The sequence below is a fragment of the Aptenodytes patagonicus genome, chromosome W (assembly GCF_965638725.1).
Source record: "Aptenodytes patagonicus chromosome W, bAptPat1.pri.cur, whole genome shotgun sequence".
Taxonomy (NCBI): domain Eukaryota; kingdom Metazoa; phylum Chordata; class Aves; order Sphenisciformes; family Spheniscidae; genus Aptenodytes; species Aptenodytes patagonicus.
The window spans coordinates 24,679,570-24,702,690 of record NC_134981.1 but is presented as its reverse complement, the minus strand read 5'-3'; the positions used below and the strand labels follow the sequence as shown (position 1 = coordinate 24,702,690).

Genomic DNA, 23,121 nt, shown 5'->3' with positions numbered 1-23,121 from the left:
ACAAAGTTCAGCGCTGGTCGCCGATGACTATCTGCATAGCCTTTGTAAGCAGCCTTTGCTTTTTCCAGCTGCTCTTGAAGAAACAACTGCATATACTGCAACCGCTCAAGGGGGTCCTCAGGAGAAAACCCCTGGACAGCCACTGGAGTAGCTGGATGGTCACGGGGATGAAAACCGTACTGTGCCTAAAAAGGGGTCTGCTGCGTGGAAGAGTGGACACTGCTGTTATGTGCAAATTCTGCCAACGGTAACAGAGAGACCCAGTCATCTTGATGTTAATTAATATAACAGTGGAGATACTGCTCCAGGATCTGGTTTACCTGCTCCATCTGACCATTAGACTGTGGGTGATAAAGGGTGGAAAGACGGAGTTGGACCCCCAGCAGGCCCATAAGCTGCCTCAAGAACTAGGCCCCTTCATCCATCACTACGCTATCTGTCAGACCATGACAGTGAAGCAATAGCTGCAAAACCAAGTGTGCAGTCTGAAGGGCCATGGGCAGCCTCTTTAGTGGAACAAAAATAGCTACCTTTGTAAACAAGTCCACTACCACAAGCACCGCTTGCTGTATGCCCCTGAGACACAGGCAAGTCCACAATAAAAGCCATTGAAATAATTTGCCATGGCTGCTCAGGAGTTTGTAAGGGTTGTAATAGTCCCCGTAGCCTCTACATCAGTCTCTTGGCCCTGGCACGGACATCGCAAGCCTGAACGTAGCTTGCAACATCAGCATGCACCATAGGCCACCAGTAGCTCTGTGTGACTTGATGCAGTCTTCTGATGACCACCATGCCCTGCTGTCAGTGCGTCATGACAGCGCTGAAGGACCTTGCGTGCGCAGCGGGTCGGCAGGGATATACAGCCGCTCATCGCGATACAGACAACCATCCTTCTCCTGCAGATTCTGTAAAGTATCCTCTGCCCAAAACTGCATGGCCAAAGGATCACCGGCCATCACCCGATGCACAGAACCAAGGTATTGGCTGGCACAGCCGCAAAAAAATTTTGCAGAGAGAAAAATGATAGGGGAGCAGATCTGCCTCAGCATCTCCCCCTGAGGCTTCCTGACGTGACTGGGCATCTGCCCTGCCATTCTGTTTACCCAGCCTGTAGGTGACAGTAAATGGAAACTGAGAGCAAAAAGTTGCCCAAGCAGCCAACTGGGAGAGAGGTGCTTCAGGTTCCTAAAATATTCCGTATTTCTATGGAACCAAAGGGGGCTCAGCAGGACCCACAAGAAGGTGCCTCCACTCGGCACATGCCTCCCCGATGGCCAACAACTCTTCATCCCAGGCATCATAATTCCTCTCTGCAGCAGTCAACTGGCAGGAGAAATAGGCACAAGGATGAAGCTGTCCATCCAGTGAACCACGCTGAGGAAGTACTGCCCTGATGGCATGGGCAGAAGCATCTGCCTCCAACACAAAAGGATGACTGGTATCCAGGTGGGCCAAAACTGGGACTGTCGTAAATGCCTGCTTCAAGTCGTCAAAGGCCCCCTGAACCTCATGTGTCTGCTGAAAAGGGACACCCTTATGAGCCAGTGCTGTGAGCGGAGCACCTTTTGAGCAAAATTCCAAGTAAAACGCTGATAAAAATTAGCAAAGCCCAAAAAGCGCTGCACACGCCACACACCCTCAAGGGAGACTGCCAACAAAGGCAGGCATCAATCTTTTTCATGTCCGTGCTCACGCCCTCGGGGGCAATTGAATAACCCAGGAAGTCTATACACTGTTGGAGGAAGGCATACTTCTCCAGCTTTGCATAAAGGCAGTGACGCCAAAGGTGGGAAAGAACCTCTTGAACATGAACAACATGTTCCTCCTACGTCCTTGAGTAAACTAAAATGTCATCCAGATGTGCAATGACATTATTGTCCAACAAGTCACAGAAAACATTGTTGACAAAGCCCTGAAAGGTAGCAGGGGCATTACACAGGCCAAAAGGTATCACACGATACTCAAAATGGCCATATGTGCAAACAAAGGCTGTTTTCCACTCGTTGCCCTGATGAACACAAATAAGATTATAAGCCGCTTTAGTAAACCAGCATGCCCCCTGTAAATGCTCCAACAACTCAGGAATGAGGGGCAGGGGGTACTGGGTTCTTGACGGCGATATTATTCAATCCCTGATACTCCATGCATGGCCTCAAGCTTCCATCCTTCTTTACAAAAATTATAGTGGCACCAAGGGAGGGAAGTGAAGTATTGAATAAAACCCCAGGCTAAACCGTCTTCAGTATAAGCCTTCAAGGCCACCATCTCTGGCTGTGACAGAGGACAGATATGGCCCGAAGGGAGAGGAGCGTCTGGGAACAGCTCGATGGAACAATCATACACCTGATGGGGGGGGGGGGGGGGGGGGGTGTGTTAAGGTCTCTGCTCGCTTTTGCTCAAGTCCTTAAATTCGGGCGGCAGCGCCCCCAACAGGCCAGCAGGTGGCTCGGGGGAGTTGGCGCTGCCGGCACGGGACAGCCGGCGGGCACTAGGGCCTGCTCGGAACCGTGGCCAGCAACAGCCACCGGCGCCGGGAGAGAGCGCTGTACCCCGCTGGCTGCGGCGGGAGGGGGGAGGCAGCAGCACCTCCCGCACTTCATCCACAGGAAGGTAAATTCGTCTCTGTGCCCAACCGACCACCGGATCGTGCCGGACTAACCAAGGCGTGCCCAGGATGATTGGATAAAAGGGCATAGAGAGGACAGAAAAAGAAATAAACCCCCAACATCCTGGGGCGACGGAGAGCTGCAGGAGCGGGGTCTGCCACTCAGTGGGACCACCGCCGTCGGGTTTCCCGTCAGTAGCAAAAATCGAGCAAGGGACAGATCGGCGCTCTATTGGCGCACGAGCCTTTTTTACAGACTCTGCAGAAATCATATTCCTACAAGAGCCAGAGTCCACCAGGGCCTCAGCAGCGACCGCTCTGCCGTCCGGGAGCGGAAGCGAGACCGACACCGTGAGGAGCGGGGCACCCGGGCTCGCCCCATCTACGCCGGCGGCGACCTCCCTTCCCGCGCTGGCCGGAGCTGTTTCTCGACCCCACAATACCGGGCGCTGAAAGGGAGAATTCAGAAAACAGTGGAAAATCCCAACTGTTCCCAAAGGTAGCCAAATCAACCGTCTCCTCGGCAGAGTCCTCAGCAGGGGGAGAGGGGGGCTGGGCAAACCCTGCCGCGAACAGCAGGGCGGAGGCGGGCAGGGCGGACTCGGGGAGGAGCCACCGCCGTCCGAGCTCCCGTCCCGGCCACACGGGCCCCACCCCCGGCACCGCCAGCATGGTGCCTGCCCCCCCGCCAAGCAGGGGGGGCGCCGGGAGGGAGCCGGGGCCCGAAACCGGAGCAGAACCAGGCAAGCGCAAAAGCTGCTCCGCTTCAGAAGCACGTTTAGTGGCAACCTGCAAAATCTTCCGGCGCCAGCCTTCGGGCTACCTCTGTACGGACATCGCCGGCCAGGCCGTGAATATAGAGCGGTAACAAAAGGTCATCCCCCCCCAATTCAGCTCCGACGACATGCGCAGGAAATCCGCGGTGTACTCTGCCACACTCTGCCCCCTCTGGCGCAGACTGAGCAGGGGGTTAAAAAACCCGAACGGGACAAAAGAAAGCTGGCCTTCGCGCGATCACCGGGAAAAGCACTATCCCAATTGGAAAACATAATCTAACTTCGTATTCTATATTATAAGACGTACTTTTGTTTGTACGGTATTTTAAAGACTATTTAGTAGAACTAGAAAAGGCCAACAATGATGACCAGAAGTAAGGCTTCCACATAAGGAGGAGTAGGCTAAGATTTACTAGTCTAGGAACTGATTGAGGGACGGTTTTGCTAGAGGTATGTATCCACTTTGCAAGAAGGTGGATAGGGAGTAATAAACTTACTGCCATGTTATACAAGGAGATGCTGAATTAAATTAGAGTAGGTTTAAGCACTTTTTAATTTGGGACACAAATTGTGGAACTTGCTGCTACGAGATACTTTGAAGGTCAACAGATTTCAGACTGGTTCAGAAAGGTATTCAACAAATTCATATAACTTATTAAAAATGATGGTTTCAGAGGTTGCAACCCCTGGCTCAGGTTATCCCCAAGTTGCTTAATGCTGGAAGCCAGTAAGGGTTTATCAGTGTGAGGATCAACCTTTGCTTGCCTTATTCTTTCCCTTTGTATAAGCAAATAACCACCTAGTATGATAGGAGTAAATGGATCTTTGTGTGATTCTTTATGAAGCTTCTGTATATTGCTGTCATGCTGTGCAGGAGTGGTTAAAACCTGGAACACAGCTTTGAACCCTGCCTCTGCATCACAATGTACTTAGCTTTGTTGCTTTGCCCAAAGAGAGCATGCTGGGTTATTACTTTTTAAATTGTATTAGTTTTCTAGGATTACTAATGCAGTGATACGTGTTTTGGGGCTTATTTTCATAAGCAGGATATGAATTGAAATAAGTATGGTATTTTTATGTTTCCTTTTAGATTAGAAAACTATCTTAAATTTGTCTTTGCTTGATGGCTAGTAGGATAGATCTTTCAAGGATCTAGGTTAGTCCAGCTCAGGTGACATACTTGCTAAGCACCCTATTGTGACAAAAGGACCCAATGCTATTTTGAAAATTTGATATTTATTTTTTCCTAACAACTTTGGTTATCTTCTGAGATCGATTATTGCTTGTTATTTCCAGTGAATGATCAATAAATTAACACTCCCAAGAACCTCAATGATTCTATGATTCTATGTCTTACTCATTTACTTACTTTCAATCCGAAGACTTTAACACTGCTGTCTTTTAGTCTACTAGCCTAGACCTCAACTGAAAAGTCCCAAATTAGCTTTGATTTTCTTCAGTTATGTTCTGCACTGTACCTGTAGTCATATCAATAAACTGTTAAAGCTGGGGGAACCAATTGGAACACCTGTCACAAAAATTCGTAACTGGCCCGTGCCAACCGAGGAGAGAGGCTAGGACACAAAGTATAGAATTATAAGGGTAAGTATTTATTCATGCGCATGAAGTGTCGCAGCCAGATTGGGGCACCCCGAATGTGGTTTTACACGGGGTTCTTATACCCTTCAAACATTCAGGTACAACACGATTTGACTAATCACTAACACCCATAGTACCGATTACTAATCATAGGAAAACTTTGCAAAGCAACTATATTTCTGCAGCATTCTTGCTGCTTGTCTATTGATCCAGACGTCCCTGGAGTCAGTCTTGCTATAGTTACTTATCTATGACGCCAGACGATGCTGGGAGGGTTTCAAAGACATGTCAGAGGGGCTAGGATGCTGGCGTTATCTTGGTTGTCCAGGGGTATCCTTTATCCTTCATGGGCAGCTCTAAGCTTCCAAGAAGCAAAGTCCTTCTTTCCAGGGCCGGGCTGTCCTTCAGTTTGTTTTACTTAAGCATGAACAATACCAAAGTCTCCAGTAAAATTCCACTACCTCATTACATCACAGTGTATAATGTGAACTAATATATATATAAACAAAGTTAATACACTTTCATACTATAAAGACTGATTGATATAATAGTTAGGAAAGGGAATTTTCACAACACACCCTATAGCTTCCTTCCTGTCTGAACAGTGAAGCTTCCTTTCAGAGGAAACCGGTGTGTTGGAGTAGATGGTGCCCACCAGATCCTGTCCTAATACATACTCAGGACATATATAGATGACATTTAGACCTGTATGTGTAACCACAGTAGTATTTCAGAGGCTTGCAAGGTGAAGCTAATAATTATTGACATACCTGGTTGTTTCTCAAGATATGTGCTTATTTGAACTTGAATTAATGCTTTTACCTAGCTAGATGAAAATGTTTGTACGTGGGGAAAAAAAATGGTCTGGTCTGCATACTACTTAAATTTGAAATGCTATTATGTAATGAACAAGTTAGTTTTGTTGTATCTGTGTGTATTTTATTTATTTACTTTTTTTTTTTTTACAGAAAATATAATGGTCATATTGAAAACAAGCCCCTAACCATTCCAAAAGACATTGATCTTCATCTGGAAACAAAGTCTGTGACTGAAAGGGACACTATAGGTAAGAATAAGTGGATGCAAACAACAACATATTATATCAAATATATCCTGATGTTGTTTTCTATCGAGTGTTTATTTGCAATAAATACTGGAATATCTTTTTTCAATAGATAATGAAAGAATAACAGTACAACTGATTATAAAGAAAGAAAGCGAGAAAGCAAAAATTAGGGCTAAATCTCTTTTGTTGTTCCATGGGTGACATCTTAATAGCAGTATTAGAAAAAAGGATGAGTAGGTGAAATCCAGCATAAAGCATATCTATTGCTGCATTAGGCATCCCTAGCAATATGAGACAACACCAAAAGGATCACATCACTCACTGTATTTGAAACAGACATAAAAATAGCTTTGTACAAGAAAATGATAACTGGCAGATGTTGAAACACACTTTCTGCTCTTCTAAAATAGGAAATGTTCTGTATCACTGAAACCTAGTTCTTTCACCCACACATCTGAAATTTTGAAGTAAAATATTTAGAAACCAAAAGTAATACTGCAGAAATACACAGCCTTTGTTTTGAAAGTTAATAGGCTTTTTTATAAATGCTAATTTTTGACTCCTTAAACATAGCCGATTTTTCTGTTACATAAAAGTCATATATGGATATGTATACATGTGATACATATTTTCCTCCTAGCCACATTTTTATATGCATGCATTGTATGCATAAATATAAAAAGATAGAAGGAAAGCATAGAGCTGAGCAGGAGATGTTGCAGCTTAAATTATCCAGGACAGTGCTGAAAAGACCTGTAACAGAAATGCACAGCTTTTTAAAACTGGCACGTAAGCAAAGCATTCACAATTTTCAATTAGTGTTATTTGCTTCAAGTAATAGTATTAATGGGTCTCCCTGAGAATAAAACAAGCATCAGTTTATAGATACTGATACAGTGTAGGGTTTAAGTATCTTTAAAAAGTTATATATGCAAATATATGTTAAATCTAACCAAATAGTTATTTCAAAATAAATATCAGACTTTCATTGAAATACCTGAGTTCAACCAATTTCATGTTTTTGACATCAGATACCTTGTAGTCAGAAGACAAATGCTCAGTAATATTCTGTAACTTTTTAACCTCATTGATGTAGGAAGGTGTTTGAGAGGGTGTGGTGGGTTGACCTTGGCTAGCCACCAGGTGCCCACCAAGCCGCTCCATCACTCCCCCTCCTCAGCTGGACAGGGGAGAGAAAAAATATAACGAAAGGCTCGTGGATCGAGATAAGGACAGGGAGAGATTGGCTCAGCTTTGGCCAGCGGCAGGTCCGTCTTGGAGCCGGCTGGCACTAGCTCTGTCAGACATGGGGGAAGCTTAGAATCATAGAATCACTGAGGTTGGAAAAGACCTCTAAGATCATCGAGTCCAACCATCAACCCAACACCACCATGCCCACTAAACCATGTCCCTAAGTGCCTCATCTACTCGTCTTTTAAATACCTCCAGGGATGGGGACTCAACCACTTCCCTGGGCAGCCTGTTCCAATGTTTAACCACTCTTTCAGTAAAGAAATTTTTCCTCACATCCAATCTAAACCTGCCCTGGCGCAACTTGAGGCCATTTCCTCTCGTCCTATCGCTAGTTACTTGGGAGAAGAGACCGACACCCACCTCGCTACAACCTCCTTTCAGGTAGTTGTAGAGCGCGATGAGGTCTCCCCTGAGCCTCCTTTTCTCCAGGCTAAACAACCCCAGTTCCCTCAGCCGCTCCTCATAAGACTTGTTCTCCAGACCCCTCACCAGCCTCGTTGCCCTTCTCTGGACACGCTCCAGCACCTCAACGTCCTTCTTCTAGTGAGGGGCCCAAAACTGAACACAGTATTCGAGGTGCGGCCTCACCAGTGCCGAGTACAGGGGCACGATCACTTCCCTACTCCTGCTGGCCACACTATTTCTGATACAGGCCAGGATGCCATTGGCCTTCTTGGCCGCCTGGGCACACTGCCGGCTCGCGTTCAGCCGGCTGTCGACCAGCACCCCCGGGTCCTTTTCCGACAGGCAGCTTTCCAGCCACTCTTCCCCAAGCCTGTAGCGCTGCATGGGGTTGTTGTGGCCCAAGTGCAGGACCCAGCACTTGGCCTTGCTGAACCTCATGCAGTTGGCCTCGGCCCATCGATCCAGCCTGTCCAGGTCCCTCTGCAGAGCCTTCCTACCCTCCAGCAGATCAACGCTCCCGCCCAACTTGGTGTCGTCTGCAAACTTACTGAGGGTGCGCTCAATCCCCTCATCCAGATCATCGATAAAGATATTGAACAAGACCGGCCCCAAAACTGAGCCCTGGGGAACACCGCTCGTGACCGGCCGCCAACTGGATTTAACTCCATTCACAGCTTCTTCATTCACATTCAAGCTTCTGGCATCTTCTCACAGAAGCCACCCCTGTAGCCCCCCCGCTACCAAAACCTTGCCACACAAACCCAATGCAGAGGGGCAGACTGCACTTCATTGTCAAGAATTGTTCTTTGCAGTTCCTAGCATCTATGGGAGAAAGAAAAACTCTCTCTTTTTAAATCACCCAACCTGCATGGAACACAGTATGTTCCCCAGAATGTTTAGGATGGCGTTTACACAATGAGTTATTGCTATACAAGAGATGTTATCAAAATCTTGAAGAACAAACCATCAATGTTTTAAGTTTGGGTTTTTTAAAGAAAAAGAGGAAGCAATTATATATAGTACATTAAATGATTGTCAATGAGCTTTTAATCTTAAACAGAGAATCAAAGCTCTTACCTAGAATTGTCGCTAGACTTCAGTGGATAACCATTTTTTATCTTGATTTTGAGATCTAAATTAGCCATGATTTTTTAAGTTAGCAGGTTAATGCATAAAAGCTGAGATGATAAAATAGTAAAATCTTGTAACCTTATAAATTACTGAGTAGTAATCCAGTATCAAGCAACAGAGGTGAAGAGTGAAGTTCAGGTTAAAAGGAGAGGTTGCTGAGTGAAAAAATAAGTGGCTCTTTAACTTGGATAATCTGGATCTAGATTGGATCTAGACCTCAATTATTTGAAAATAATTTTTAATTGTCATCCCTTTTTGTATATGTTGGTAATTGCCTTAAAAATATCATTGTACTTTTAAGATTTGCAAACTTGTATTTTTCAGCATTGCATTATTTTCCTGAATATCAGTGGCTGGTGGATTTCACTGTTGCAGCTACAGTTGTGTATGTGGTGACTGAAGCCTATTGCAGTATCATGAAGCCCTCACAAGAAATGAATATCAGTGTAGTGTGGTGTCTGCTTGTCTTGGCCTTTGCAGTGTATCCTTTACTGTTTTTTAAAATAATTCTATCTGTTCCAAATAGCTTACATCATTCTTCAATTCATAGAAATCTATGTATTGTTGATTTGCAGAATAAACAAACATATATTTATCACCGCCTTTGCCTTAGTCTTTACTAGGAAGACCAGCCTTCAGGAATCCCAGGCCCAAGAGACCAGAAGGAAAGTCTGGAGCAAGGAAGATATACCCTTGGCGGAAGAGGATCAGGTCAGGGAATACTTAACCAAACCAGACATACATAAGTCCATGGGCCCTGATGGGATGCACCCACGACTGCTGAGGGAGCTGGCAGATGTCATTGCTAGGCCACTCTTGATTATCTTTGATCAATCATGGTGGTTGGGAGAAGTGCCCGAAGACCGGAAGAAAGCAAATGTCACTCCTATCTTCGAGAAGGGCAAGAAGGAGGACCCAGGGAACTACAGGCCAGTAAGCCTCACCTGGGAAGGTGATGGAGCAGCTAATCCTGGAAACCATTTCCAGGCATATGAAGGACAGGAAAATCACCAGGAGTAGTCAGCATGGCTTCACCAAGGGGAAGTCTTGCTTAACCAACCTGATAACCTTCTATGATGAAATGCCTGGCTTGGTAGATGAGGGGAGAGCAGTGGATATTGTCTACCTGGACTTCAGGAAGGCCTTTGACCCTGTCTCCCATAAGATCCTCATAGAGAAGCTGTTGATGTATGGGCTGGATGAGCAGACGGTGCGGTGGACTGAAAACTGTCTGAATGGCTGGGCCCAGAGGATGGTGATCAGTAGCAGCGCAAAGTCTAGTTGGAAGCCAGTGACTAGCGGTGTACCCCAGGGGTCAATACTGGGTCCAGTCCTGTTCAACATCTTCGTTAATGATCTGGATGATGGGGCAGAGTGTACCCCCAGCCAGTTTGCTGATGACACCAAACTGGGAGAAGTGGCTGATACACCAGGGGGTCATGCTGCCATCCAGAGGGGCCTCAACAGGCTGGAGAATTGGGCTGACAGGAACCTCATGCAGTTCAACAAGGGGAAGTGCCAAGTCCTGCACCTGGGGAGGGATAACCCCATGCACCAGTACACATGCTGGGGGCCGCCCAGCTGGAAAGCAGCTTGGCAGAAAATGACCTGGGGGTCCTGGTGGACACCAAGTTGAACATGAGCCAGCAATGTGCCCTTGCTGCAAAGGCGGCAAATGGTATCCTGGGCTGCGTTAGACAAAGTATTGCCAACACGTCGAGGGAGGTGATCCTTCCACTTTATTCAGCGCTGGTGAGGCCCCACCTGGAGTACTGTGCCCAGTTCTGGGCTCCCCAGTACAAGAGAGGCCTGGACATACTGGAGAGAGTCCAGTGAAGGGCCACGAAGATGAAGAAGGGTCTGGAGCATCTCTCCTATGAGGAAAGGCTGAGAGAGCTGGGACTGTTTAGCCAAGAGGAGAGAAGGCTCGGGGGGGGGATCTCATCAATGTATACAAATACCTGAAGGGAGGGTGCAAAGAAGACGGAGCCAGGCTCTTTTCAGTGGTGCCCAGTGACAGGACAAGAAGAATGGGCACAAAGTGAAACACAGGAGGTTCCCGCTGAACATCAGGAAACCCTTTTTTACTGTGAGGGTGACTGAGGGAGGTGAAGCAGAGCCTGTCCTTTCTAGAGCCTCTACACGACGACAGAGCTGCTCTATCAAGGCTTGAGTCTTCTCCCGTATCTCACCCAGTAACGACCCCAGTTCCCGCGAATACTGTGACTCAAGCTGTTGTATCCGCTCCATACACCACTGCAGAGCTTCCACAGCATCCTCTGCAGATGCACCTGCAGGGGGCTTGGGGACCAGACATCTTCACCCAGTATTCCCAGTGGGGAAGATCTCTCCAAGCTAGTTGTCAGGGCAGGCCCAAGACCAGAGACAAAAACATAGGATTCAAAGGTTCTAGCAGACAGTACGTCAGAGAGGCTGAGCTCTGCCTGCTAGCCAGTTTTATTAGCTCTCCTGATAACACACCAAGGGCAGCCTAGACATAATATTTACAAAACATTGTCTCCTTTGTTTGGATAGCCGTGTAACCCTGACATCTTACTTTTTCCTTGTACTTGAAGTGAATTAGCAATGGCAAGATGTTCTGACACGCTTCCTTTTCTCCTGTACATAATTGATATATGTATATATGTATGTAGATTTTCACACTATGTACATGGAAGCTTTGTAAGGTAAACAGAGAATCTGGGCGTGAATGTTTACTTAGTCCCTGCTGAATCCAAAGGAATGGATTTTGATTAACAAGGGAAGAAACTTTGAAGTTTTTGCAATTTGGTGACAAGTTTATTGTGTTGTTTGATGCAAAATATAGTTCCAAAACTACTGTGAAATACTGGTTTTAAACTCGCTTGTAAAAACCAAGAGTAAGCACATTTAATAATTGATTAGAGCTGCATGAAGCTGTTCCCTAGAGATCAGGACACACAGAACGTCAGGAAACACTTTTTTACTGTGAGGGTGACTGAGCACTGGCACAGGTTGCCCAAGGAGGTTGTGGACTCTCCCTCCTTGGAGATATTCAAAAGCCGTCTGGACATGGTCCTGGGCAACTGGCTCTAGGTGGCCCTGTTTGAGCAGGGGTGTTGGACCAGATGACCTCCAGAGGTCCCTTCCAACCTCAACCATTCTATGATTATATGATTTAATATTTGGAAAAAGGATTGTGTGTGCTAGTGCTATTGTCAGGTAATGTATACGCTATACATGCTCTTTGGATATGCTGATATCAATGGCTTTTAAATATTAATACCAGATTATTTATGGAAAGCATCTTATGTATGTGAACAAAAAGTTAGTGCTCATCTGTAATGGTTCTAAACTAATTTGTTTTTGCCCAGCTGGGCAATCAGGAAGAGATTTTTGTACCAGAAAGTATTTAAATGTTGGGAGAAATGTGCAATTTACTGCACACTTTTTGGTTTTGATATGTTTAGTCTGATGCTTCCTTAGCTGAATAGTACAATACTGTATACAATCATTTATTGCAAAGATGCATGTGTGAATTCATATTTTTAGAAGAACTTCAAGATACTTATAATGAAGTTTATGTGAAAATAAAATGTGTAGACAGTTGTAGGAGCTGAGGTGGTACTATGTTTTCAAAGTTCTGTGAAAAGCTGAACTCCCCTCTGAAACTGAAGGAAACAAAAGCAGAGCATTTAGGAAACAAGCAACATCAAATCATAAAAAGAAGCAGCTGTGATGTACTGGAGAAAGCAGTATCGGACATTGATGCTTGTGCAGTAATTAGCTGGTTTTCAGAGACCAGTCCAGACTTACTCTTTGGGGAGGAAAGTTGCCTTTCAAAGATGTGAGAGGTGATGAAGCAATGTAATAAGGGCCCGGAAGAAAGTAGGTTATGGAGATGTGAGTTAGAAAATGAATTTGTGCAACTGCTCTGCTCCCTGAACAGCTAATAACCAGATAAAGTGCTAAGTTAGACTTAATGTAGCACTTGAATATTCAGAATTTATTCCTCTGTGGAAATGCCTCTTCTTCCATAGAGATTCTTATTGTGATCTTTTTTGGTGTTAGCACTAGCTAGTGATGTCATGTAAACCCCTTGACCTCTGGTTAGTTTTTACTGACAGTTCTGGATATGCTTAAAGCTTGTCTGTACTTGATAATTATTGAAGTGTGTGCTGCCTTTACAATAAGGACAGTAATACCTTTTCCACGTAGCCTGAAGTATAAATGATATCCAGAATTTTCCTTTTAATGAGTGAGAACTTAGATGGAGGAGTTGACTTGCATTATGAAATAACCGACTGGCAGTAGCTTGCCTCCAGACCAATTATTTCTCCATTGACTCTTATCTGTCAGCAGACAGATCCACAATCCAAAAGGTGGTTTTCTAACCTGCCAGGTGGTGACAGGAAAATTAGCGTCTGGCTCTTGCACACCTTTAATGATATTATAGCTATGTTACTAAGCAGCCTTTTTTTTTATTTGGTTGGATGAAGTCAGGATTTCTAGTTTAATTGTGGCAGAGGGAAGGAGAGAGAGAGAGAAGCAACTGCTACTTAAGAAATCGGAGATGCAAGCCAACACCTTCAACTCCCATTTTGAGAATGAGCGGGAGGTTAATATAATTAATGGAAAAACAATTTTCAGATAGTATAGCCATAATACACTCTTAAATTTACTGATGACAAAGCCCTGTATTTGCTTCATCTTTCAAATAAATCTTGGGTGTAACCAACTTAAATAATACTACAGTAATTGCAACTCTAGGTGACAAAGTTGTGAATTATATATTGGCATGGATTATGTAGGAAAATAGACTGCAACATTCCATTCTTACAGTGGTATTTAAATGCACTCCTAATCACTGCTTTAATTTGGTCATCAATTCAGAGGCAAAAGCAAACACAGAAATCTAAAAGAATCGAGATGCATGGCTGTGCAAGCTTTTTCTGTCTCAGTACTGTGAAAATGCAAATAGATATTAGGGTCTTTTCCCGATTCTTTCTTTCTGACCTGCCTTTTTTATATGAATTGAGCCTAAATCAGTATGTTCAGCCTTGTCCTAATCTGGCTCAAACATTTGAGATCCAATTGCCCATTTGCAGCTGGATAAGATGGAAACAGAGCTAGTATCCTGCATGTTAGAAGCACATTGGCCTATATTTTCTTACTAGCTTGCTTAAATGACTGAAAGGGAAGTATGGCAGAGAGGAAATATTGCAGTTTCTATACATTAGAACTTATGAGTCATACAGGAAACCACAAGATAATTACTTTGAGACATTGGCAGGAAGCATGCTTCACACCTTAAATATCTTCATGTAGATTATCAAATCCCATAATTATATATGGGATTTTAAATGTAAGGTCTTCTGTGGAGATGGACAGGTGATTTTTGTCCATTGTCAGAAGCAAATAATTTTTCACTGTAAGAGGACAAGTTGTGCTAGGTCAAAACTAAATTTAGTGTGTATATTGGCATGACATTTCTGAGCTGTAAGATCACATAGAATAGTATTAAAATCAAAAGATCATATGCCAAAAGCTAAGTTTTATTTAATAAACTGTGAACAGTTAACTGCATGCTTTAGCATTTCTTTACCTGAGCATGTGTGATTTTTGTATTGGCTAAGGGACCAATATTCTTTTGAGTTTTTGGTAGCAGACAATATACTTTAGAGGGAAAATTCTTAAGAAATTCTGGTAGTTTCTTGGGGTAAGAGGAAGAATAGAGAACTCAAAGTTTAAAATTCATGTGGCACTTCTAAAAACATACACAAATTTGGGAAAGCCTGGAGAAGAATGACCTTGTATGCAGGACTAAGCCTTCACAAATAAATTCTGGGAAATTGGAAACCTGTATAAAAAGTGTTACCTTTTGTTTTGAATGCATTGTCAAACAGCGGAGTCTAAATTCTAGGGTTTTTAATGAATCACTTCAAAAAAAGTCTATGTTTTTGTGTAGTTTGAAAGAGAGAATACAATGGAAAATATAATTACTTATCCATTAATAGATAGTTGAACAGTCATTTAATAGTTATACAAAGGAAATAAATGGTGGAACTGGTTTTCTGCCACTTCCTACAACTTTTATTTACTGTTTTTTCTGTGGCATGAAAGAGACCTTGTTTTTATTGGAGGTTTCTCCACAGAGTAGGTGGTTTTGTAGAAATCCTTGTGAAATCACTGCTTCCTGATATTGAATAGGGCTTGCTTAAATGTCTGTGTGGTTCCTGGGCAGATGGGATGAAGTAGTTTAGTCCTGTCCAGTTTGAGGGGTTAGTGACAATGCAGAAGACTGCAGTACCAGGGAGCACGGTCTAAACTGAACTTTGTATTAGAGAGTTAACATCTCTATAAATATGTTAACTTATTCTGGGCATTACAGGTTTTTTTGGGGGGGTGTTGGTGCAAGGAGTGGTATACGGAAGTATTAATGAAACAATTCTTGTGATCACTGTAACCTAGGCGAGTGAAAAGAGGTTTCAGAAGAAATCTGGTTCATTCTTGTGTTTCGACATTGGGCCTCTGGGATACTGAAAATACTTAAAAACATACAACTATTTACTAATTCAGTATGTCAAGACCAGAAATGATTCATCATAAATTGTTGAAATATTTGTTTGCCCCCCTGTCATGGTTTAACCCTGGCCAGCAACTAAGCACCACGCAGCCACTCGCTCACTCCCCTCACAGGGGGATGGGGGGGAGAATCGGAAGGGTAAAGGTGAGAAAACTCATGGGTTGAAATGAAGGCAGTTTAATAGGGAAAGCAAAAGCTGCGCGTGCAAGCAAAGCAAAATAAGGAAGGCCTTGATGCTGTGTAAGCACTGTTCAGCAATAACTAAAACATCCCTGCGTTATCAACACTCTTTTCATCACAAATCCAAAACATAGCCCCATACTAGCTACTATGAAGAAAATTAACTCTATCCCAGTCAAAACCAGTGCACCCCCATATTTTAAATTTAAAGGAACCAATGTGATATGTCAAGAAATAATTCTAGAACAGTTTTGTGTTTTGGTGACAGATGCTTTTCCCTGTTTCATGGCTGTATATTAAGAGGTATTGGCTTGTACTAGAGACTTGGCTGGCAAAGCGGCCAAAAGAAGCTTATAGAAGTGATGACCGATTGGAAATTTTTTCAACCATGTCTTCTGGGGGTAGATGTTTTGTTTCAGTGCAGTGACCCACTAGTAGCTTTTTTATGTTGGTAGTGTAGATACTCAGAAAAAAATTCCAAACAGGAAACTGGTCCATACATTTGTGTTTTAACAGAATTTTAATGTAAAAGGAGTAATACATTAGTTTAGTACTTGAGTTCCATGGTTAGAGTATATCGGCATTACATTGATGGCAATTCTGCTAGGCACAACTAAGCTAGCTTTAAATATATTTAATGTGCAGAAATATTTGTGCAGCTGCATTAGGAGATACCTCAGTGAAAGATGCAGAATTCATCTGTCAGATTGGGTAAATGTTCAAGTGGCAGCCCATGCTAAACTCCAAGCTTCTGTATCTGCATTGGTACTGACTGATCAACCTAACCTAGCCAGTGTAAAGCTAGAGGAGGAATGTCGGCATGTGTCTCCCTCTTTCCTTTTGACTGCAATATAGACTATTCTTGGTTACCTCACGGTTGGCAATGCAGATAAATAGTTTCAGTACAGAGAACTCTCTTATTGTTTTAGCAGAACAGAACAATAAAGTTTTTAATTGTTTTATACTTTCAGGAAGATTCAATGACAATATGTTTCTTAGAGGCAGCAGTTAGAAGACCTGCTGTACCACCTGCCCTCTATTTAATATTTTTGAAAGGCTATGGGATACTGGGTTAGTTGATTGATGGCTTTTCATGGTGATAGCCTGCACACACTGAACAGTTTCCAATACATGAAGAGGAGTAACAAAAGATTTTGCAAAACAAAAATGTTGAGGTTTTTTTGGTTTTTTTTCTAAAGACAGATTATCGGTCGCAACCTGCTAAACATGAATTTAGGCTTAAAAATAGGTTTTGCAATACTTCTTGCAAAAGTAACTTTAATGTTTGTGAAAACGCATTGTGTTGTAGGTCACATGTTCTGGTTACTAAATTTTTTTTTTATTCTTGCTATACAGTTTGTTGCAGATAGACACTAGTCACAGATTGCTGATTTCCATTACTTTGAAATTTGGAAAGGTGGCTTCTGTCAGAAAAAATATTCAAAATTAGTGAATTAAGTGGTTGATCGCAATTTTAAATGTAGCAGTTGCAGCTGGCATACTTGCAAAGGGATGAGTTTGTAAAATAACAAAGCACTTCATTGGCGGGGGGAATGTGCATGAGGATAGAGTGAAGATGGACAACATTGAGAGATGATCTATCTTAACAATAGCATGTGTCTAATTTAAACTATGCTTATGCAGCTATTTAAAATTCATCATTGAGAACAACTGAATGACATTTTAAATCATTGCCTTTGTACAACACACAAATATGTCAGCTTATTTAATTTTTTATCTGTTGTAAACCTTTAAACAAACAGTGCTGTACACAATCCTTTCTGTTGCAAAGGCAAGGTATTTAGGAAAATTAATGTGGTATAGGAAAAGTAAGGTATTTCTCAGTTGGGCAGCTGTCTGTCATCTGAAAAGCTGATTAAGTAACCTGATTTCATTAGTAGATTAGGAAACTTTACTGGCTACTTTTGAAAAATGTCTTCATATGTAGTTATATCAATGGGATAGCAAAGGAAAGCAACAGACTTTCCTTAACTTGATTGAAGGTTGATCTAGGGAAAGTCAGTCATCAGATCTTGAAATAATCTCTGGAAGCCTTAAACTATTTTTTTTTTCTGTCTACATACAATTAGAAATAATATAGAGGAGTTTATTTGGCTTTCAATTGTGAATCCAAAAGTTCTATGTATTTTACTAGAAACTAAAATGTTTATAAGGGTGGGAGTCATCTCGCCTAACTTCTAAGTGTTTAAAGTTCATCCTGATGCTCTTTTAATGGTCAATGTAGAGAAACAGACCTTTCCAGAACACAGTCTGTATGACCTATTATGTGCCTATTTTTAGGATGAGATAAGTCTTCCTTTAGGGATACCTGTTCTTTCTGTTAACTATAAAGGGAGTTTAAGTTGATTACTGTAAACTTAAGAGTCAAGTTAGATGCTGTGGTTAGGCCACCCTAATGTGCGTATATGAGTACTTCTCTGCATATAGATGAAATACAGCAATGCATATGTTAAATGTGTGCAGCTTAATGAAGTGCAATATTGCATAATCACATGGTTTCTTGAGAGAGTAACTGATGACAGTTCAAATGTTTCTATCGAATAGATACCCTAAAATAGATTTTCACATAATCTACATCTTAAAATACTTCCAATATTTTAAAAAGTGCAAATATAAATTATTATGTTATTGTGTAGTGGAAAAAACGTGTACAATTTACACTTAAAATCTTTTTTGTGTCTTCCTTTTTTGTTATTTAAAGCAGGTAATGTCTGGAATGATCTCCAAGTACTTTATTTAAGCATAGACTTGATATCGCCTGCCATTTGAAAAAAAAAATCAATTATAATGTGCTGCAGCTCATAGCAGTAAGAATTGACAGTATATTATAAAAAAATTATCTTAATCTACTGTATAATTTTGGAACTAATTATGTTTAGAAGTGCACTAAAAAGGAGAATATTCAATAAACATTTTTAAAACAGCTTGGTAACAGAGCAGATAACCTCTTAGATGTTCATATTTATGGCACTGAGGAAAGGACTTAAGATATAATACCGGACTATATAGTATCTCTTTTTTATCAAAATGAGAATGGGATAGATTTTGCTTTCCTAGATAATACTAAATGTGCTGTTAGTTGATTACCTTTGATCGTTGAGAAATCTTGAACGCATACACGCGAAAATAGAGAAACACAAGTTTCATCTTTTCATACTTTTTTGCTTAGTAAATAGTCACATAATAATCTAAGCAACAATCCCATGCCACTGGTCACTATTTCTTATAAGGCAGGTCTGTGCTTCCTGTGAGGAGAAGTTTTCATATTTAAGAAATTTTATCCCATTATTGATAGAAGTGCTTCTTGGGGCATCCCATTCCCTGCTGTTTGTATGTATACCCTGTGTTTCCTGCCCTCCCTCACCAAAACCAGCACAAAGTTACTTTATCTGATGTTTGAATATTTCTAAGTGACAGAATCTTTTGGTGTTTTTAAAGCAAAAAATCTGTTTTGTCTTTTCTGACATTTATTTATATATATAAAAATTCTTACAACTTCTCTGCTCTTATGCAAAGAGTTAAGATTTTGCTGCTTCCACTAATCATGATGTCCTGAAAACTAAGAAAAGGAAATCTAATTGAAATGATACAGATTTTGTAAAACTACCTGGAAGCTTTTGTAAGACTACTTAGAAAGAAAGACATGGACCTGTTGGAGCGGGTCCAGAAGAGGGCCACGAAAATGATCAGGGGGATGGGACACCTCTCCTATGAAGAAAGGCTGAGAGGGTTGGCGTTGTTCAGCCTGGAGAAGAGAAGGCTCCGGGGAGACCTTATTGCAGCCTATCAGTACTTAAAGGGGGCTTATAAAAAAGATGGCGGCAGACTTTTTAGCAGGGCCTGTTGCGACAGGACAAGGGGGAATGGCTTTAAACTAAAGGGGGGGTAGATTTAGACTAGATATAAGGAAGAAATTTTTTATGCTGAGGGTGGTGAAACACTGGAACAGGTTGCCCAGAGAGGCGGTGGATGTCCCATCCCTGGAAACATTCAAGGTCAGGCTGGACGGGGCTCTGAGCAACCTGATCTAGTTGAAGATGTCCCTGCCCACGACAGGGGGGTTGGACTAGATGACCTTTAGAGGTCCCTTCCAACCCAAACTATTCTATGATTCTTTTCTATGATTCTATACTTGGGAAAGCTCAGCAGACATTTGAAAGAACAGCTTTTGCATTAAATGCTTATTGTGTGGGGTTTTTTGTTTGTTTCTAAACTAAAGGGCAACAAATCTCTCCGTTCTCGCCTCATGTCTTCTAAAATGTCTTGCCTTTAATCAAGGAGGGAAGAAAAAATTCAATGTGTCTGTTTTTCTTCAGAAAAAAAGAGAGACTTATGTGAGGAGGAACACCTTTTCTACCTTTTCTACCTTTTCTACCTTTTTCTCCCCAAAGGAACAAAAACCCGTGTATGTTATATACACAGTATACATATATATGTACTATATATACGTATTTGTGTGTATGGATGTATGCATGTGTACAAACATGCATTCACGTATAGTTAAGTCAAGACTGAGGAAGTATTTTAACCAAGATTATTTCAGCAACAAACATGCAGTGACTTGAATGGTGCTATATTTTTGTCTTTGAACTCTGGATTTTTGCAATGAAGAATCTTGAATACACCCACTTGGGGTTGTGCATTCTGACAGAACATGTATAACTCCACTGTGGTTAAAAATTTATTTATTCACTTCCCTGCATTCACTGTTGTGTAGTCTGATGGAATGTTTTTCATCTAGCTTGATATTTTACATTGAAGATACAATTGTCTTATTTTTGGTTCGATATAACTTCAGTAAATTCTTACAAGTATGTAAAATTTACATTTAAACTTTGGTTTAATTATTCTCAGGTTGATAATGAATACCATTGCATTTGGCTATCAGTAAGCCTAAATGAAAACAAAATTATATTCCAGAATAGTGTATTCCTAGCTACCCATTATGTGATTGTGTGCCCGTGCTTATTAAACTCCCACAATACTGTAAAGCATAATTAACCTCAAATTGGCCAAATACATATTACTTTTTAAAGCATTTGCACATCTTAGAACAGTCTTAGTGTAGATGACCAAAATACAGCTTTATAATTCATAAATATAGTTATTTTACAAACTTGATTTTCCTTGACGTTTTTCTTGTATAGTAAGATACTGTTTTCGTTGACCACCCATTATTTCATAGTAGAGGATGGAGGTGAAAGATCAGTCTGTGTCACCTTTGGCTGCTTCTTCTTTGTGAAAGCAATGGCAATCCTGATTGTGACAGAAAGCTATCTGGAGTTCGGACTCGAATCAGGTAACTCCTTTCTTCAGGGTTTGCAACAGCTCTAGTGATTACATTACTTGAAAAATGAATTTTAAGCATTTTAGGTGGTTTTGAGAATACCTGTATTTAAATGAACTCTATATGTAATACACTTTTAGGAAATCTTGCTTTGGAATGTTGATTCTGAAGGATATCCTGTATATTTTCCTTGTTTTGTTTTAAATAGTGTAGTCTTTACCTAGGTTGTTTGCTTTGTTAATTATATTTACTTTCCACTTTTATTTTTAACCCATTTTGCCTTGCATACTTACCTTCTTAAAAATGAATGTTTTATTCATGTTCATGAAATGTGCAAATATCAGAGATGTTTTCAAAGACTGTTTGTGTTAACAACCGAGTTTTATTGCATTGTGGCATACTAATTAGCACGTGAAAGAGCTATGCTAGACATAATTTGTTAATAATAATAATAATGCTAGACAAAATTTGTTTAAAATACGTCCTGTTACCTAGCATTTTATTTCAAAAAAAGAGATTTTATATTTGTACTGTGATAAAATACATATAATTTGTGTCTCTGCAGGATTCTCGAATTTTTCAGAAAGTGCTATGCAGTTTCTTGAAAAGCAGGGTTTGGAATCCCAGTAAGTTTCTGGATATACATTGGTCTTCATTATGTTGCATTTATAACTGAACCACTTGGATTTTCTTAGCAAGCATTTGTCATGCATGCTTTGCTCTTATACGCACTTATAATCTCTGTATTAATGTGAAGAGGTGGATTAATGAAAATAATCCATCAATATTTACAAAGTAACTTAAGTTGCATTTGTGTATTCCCTTTTTATTCCAAAATTATTCCAGTCCATAAAATACAGTTAAAAACTATAAAAGTCTTTCTCATGGTAATTCTTAAACAGTCCCTTCAGCTTTGAAAAGATTGCTTAAAACAGGAGATAAGTATTTTTTGCAGTTCCTGTGGTATGCAGGAGGATGAGAGTGCAAAAGCTACAGATGGAGCCTGTAATAAAGTTGGAATTAGGAGTAAATTTTGGCTTTCAGTCATGTTTTCAGGCTATAATAGCGTTTTCCTCTTAGGCAAATACATCTGCTTGCTACAGTACATCCAAGTTTTGTATAGACTGACAAAGGAATGTTCCATAGCTTGTGATGTTACTTATATATACAATCACTGTCTTAGACAGCTTCTGTATATTGTAAACGGAATTCTGTTACAATCCTTGCCTTAAACACATGATCCAAAATGTGGATCATATGGGGTATGTCATCACTGTGGGAATACAAATTTGAATTTCTTGTTTGGAAATTCTCAAGTATTATATAAGAATTATAGATTTTTTTTTTAATTTGTGAGGACCAGAAGTTTCAAATATATACTTAGAACGATGTGTCATTTATAGATATGGATATTTAATGAGAAAGAAATCCTTCAACTGAATTCCATGTGTTTCTTAACCTTTCTTTGCTCTGTTTTTCATAAACTATTCTGAATTTACTAATTTCTGAATTTACTAATTTCTGTATTAATTTTTCTGTTTGTGTCCATTTCCTTTTAAACATTCACAGTGCTTTGGCTGTTTACAGCAGTGATTGAGTTGATGATGGTGTCTCTTGGTAGTTTGAATGGCATAACTTAAAAATAAAAATAAAAATTTGCCTTTGACCAGTTAAACTTGCGATGTATCTGTTCTTCTATTAAAAGTATAATCATCTAATTCATTCCACTAGCTATTTTTATTGCATAACTTGTTAATCACAATATAAAATTATTCTTTTTTGGTATTTTGCTCTGCTAACAAATTTAACATCTTGTAGGAAGTAGCTTAGGTTTTGGTTTTCTTATATTGAAGAGCTTTTTATTCTTTTTAGTAAATAAATAGGTGACTTGCTTGTTTTTTATTTTAATTTGATTAATTTGTTAGATACTGTTGATTTGAAAGTAGTCTCTGATTCCCCCCCCCTCCAATGCTTATTTCCTTTCTTTTCTTTTAGGGGTCCTGTGTCTAAACTAACCTTCAGATTGTTCCTGGCTGTTCTGTGTTCACTTATCGGTGCTTTTTTGACATTCCCTGGCTTGCGACTGGCTCAAATGCATCTGGATGCTCTGAATTTAGCAAAAGAAAAAATAACGCAGTAAGAGAAAATATATACACATAGGTATATGCTACTCAGTCTTAAATCTCAGTTTAATGTCTGAAAATAAACAGAGGGGCTAGGATGCTGGCGTTA

General features: G+C 41.0%; 1 protein-coding gene across 1 annotated transcript; it reads left to right on the top strand.

Moving 5' to 3' along the window:
- The first annotated feature begins 732 nt into the window (after positions 1 to 732).
- Positions 733 to 23,121, top strand: LOC143172197 (transmembrane protein 161B-like). Its single transcript, XM_076361441.1, has 7 exons — positions 733 to 977; positions 2,664 to 3,104; positions 5,949 to 6,046; positions 9,161 to 9,317; positions 20,750 to 20,901; positions 21,455 to 21,515; positions 22,885 to 23,121. The coding sequence occupies exons 1-7, from the start codon at positions 733 to 735 to the stop codon at positions 23,027 to 23,029; spliced, it is 1,299 nt and encodes a 432-aa protein (XP_076217556.1). The 3' UTR covers positions 23,030 to 23,121.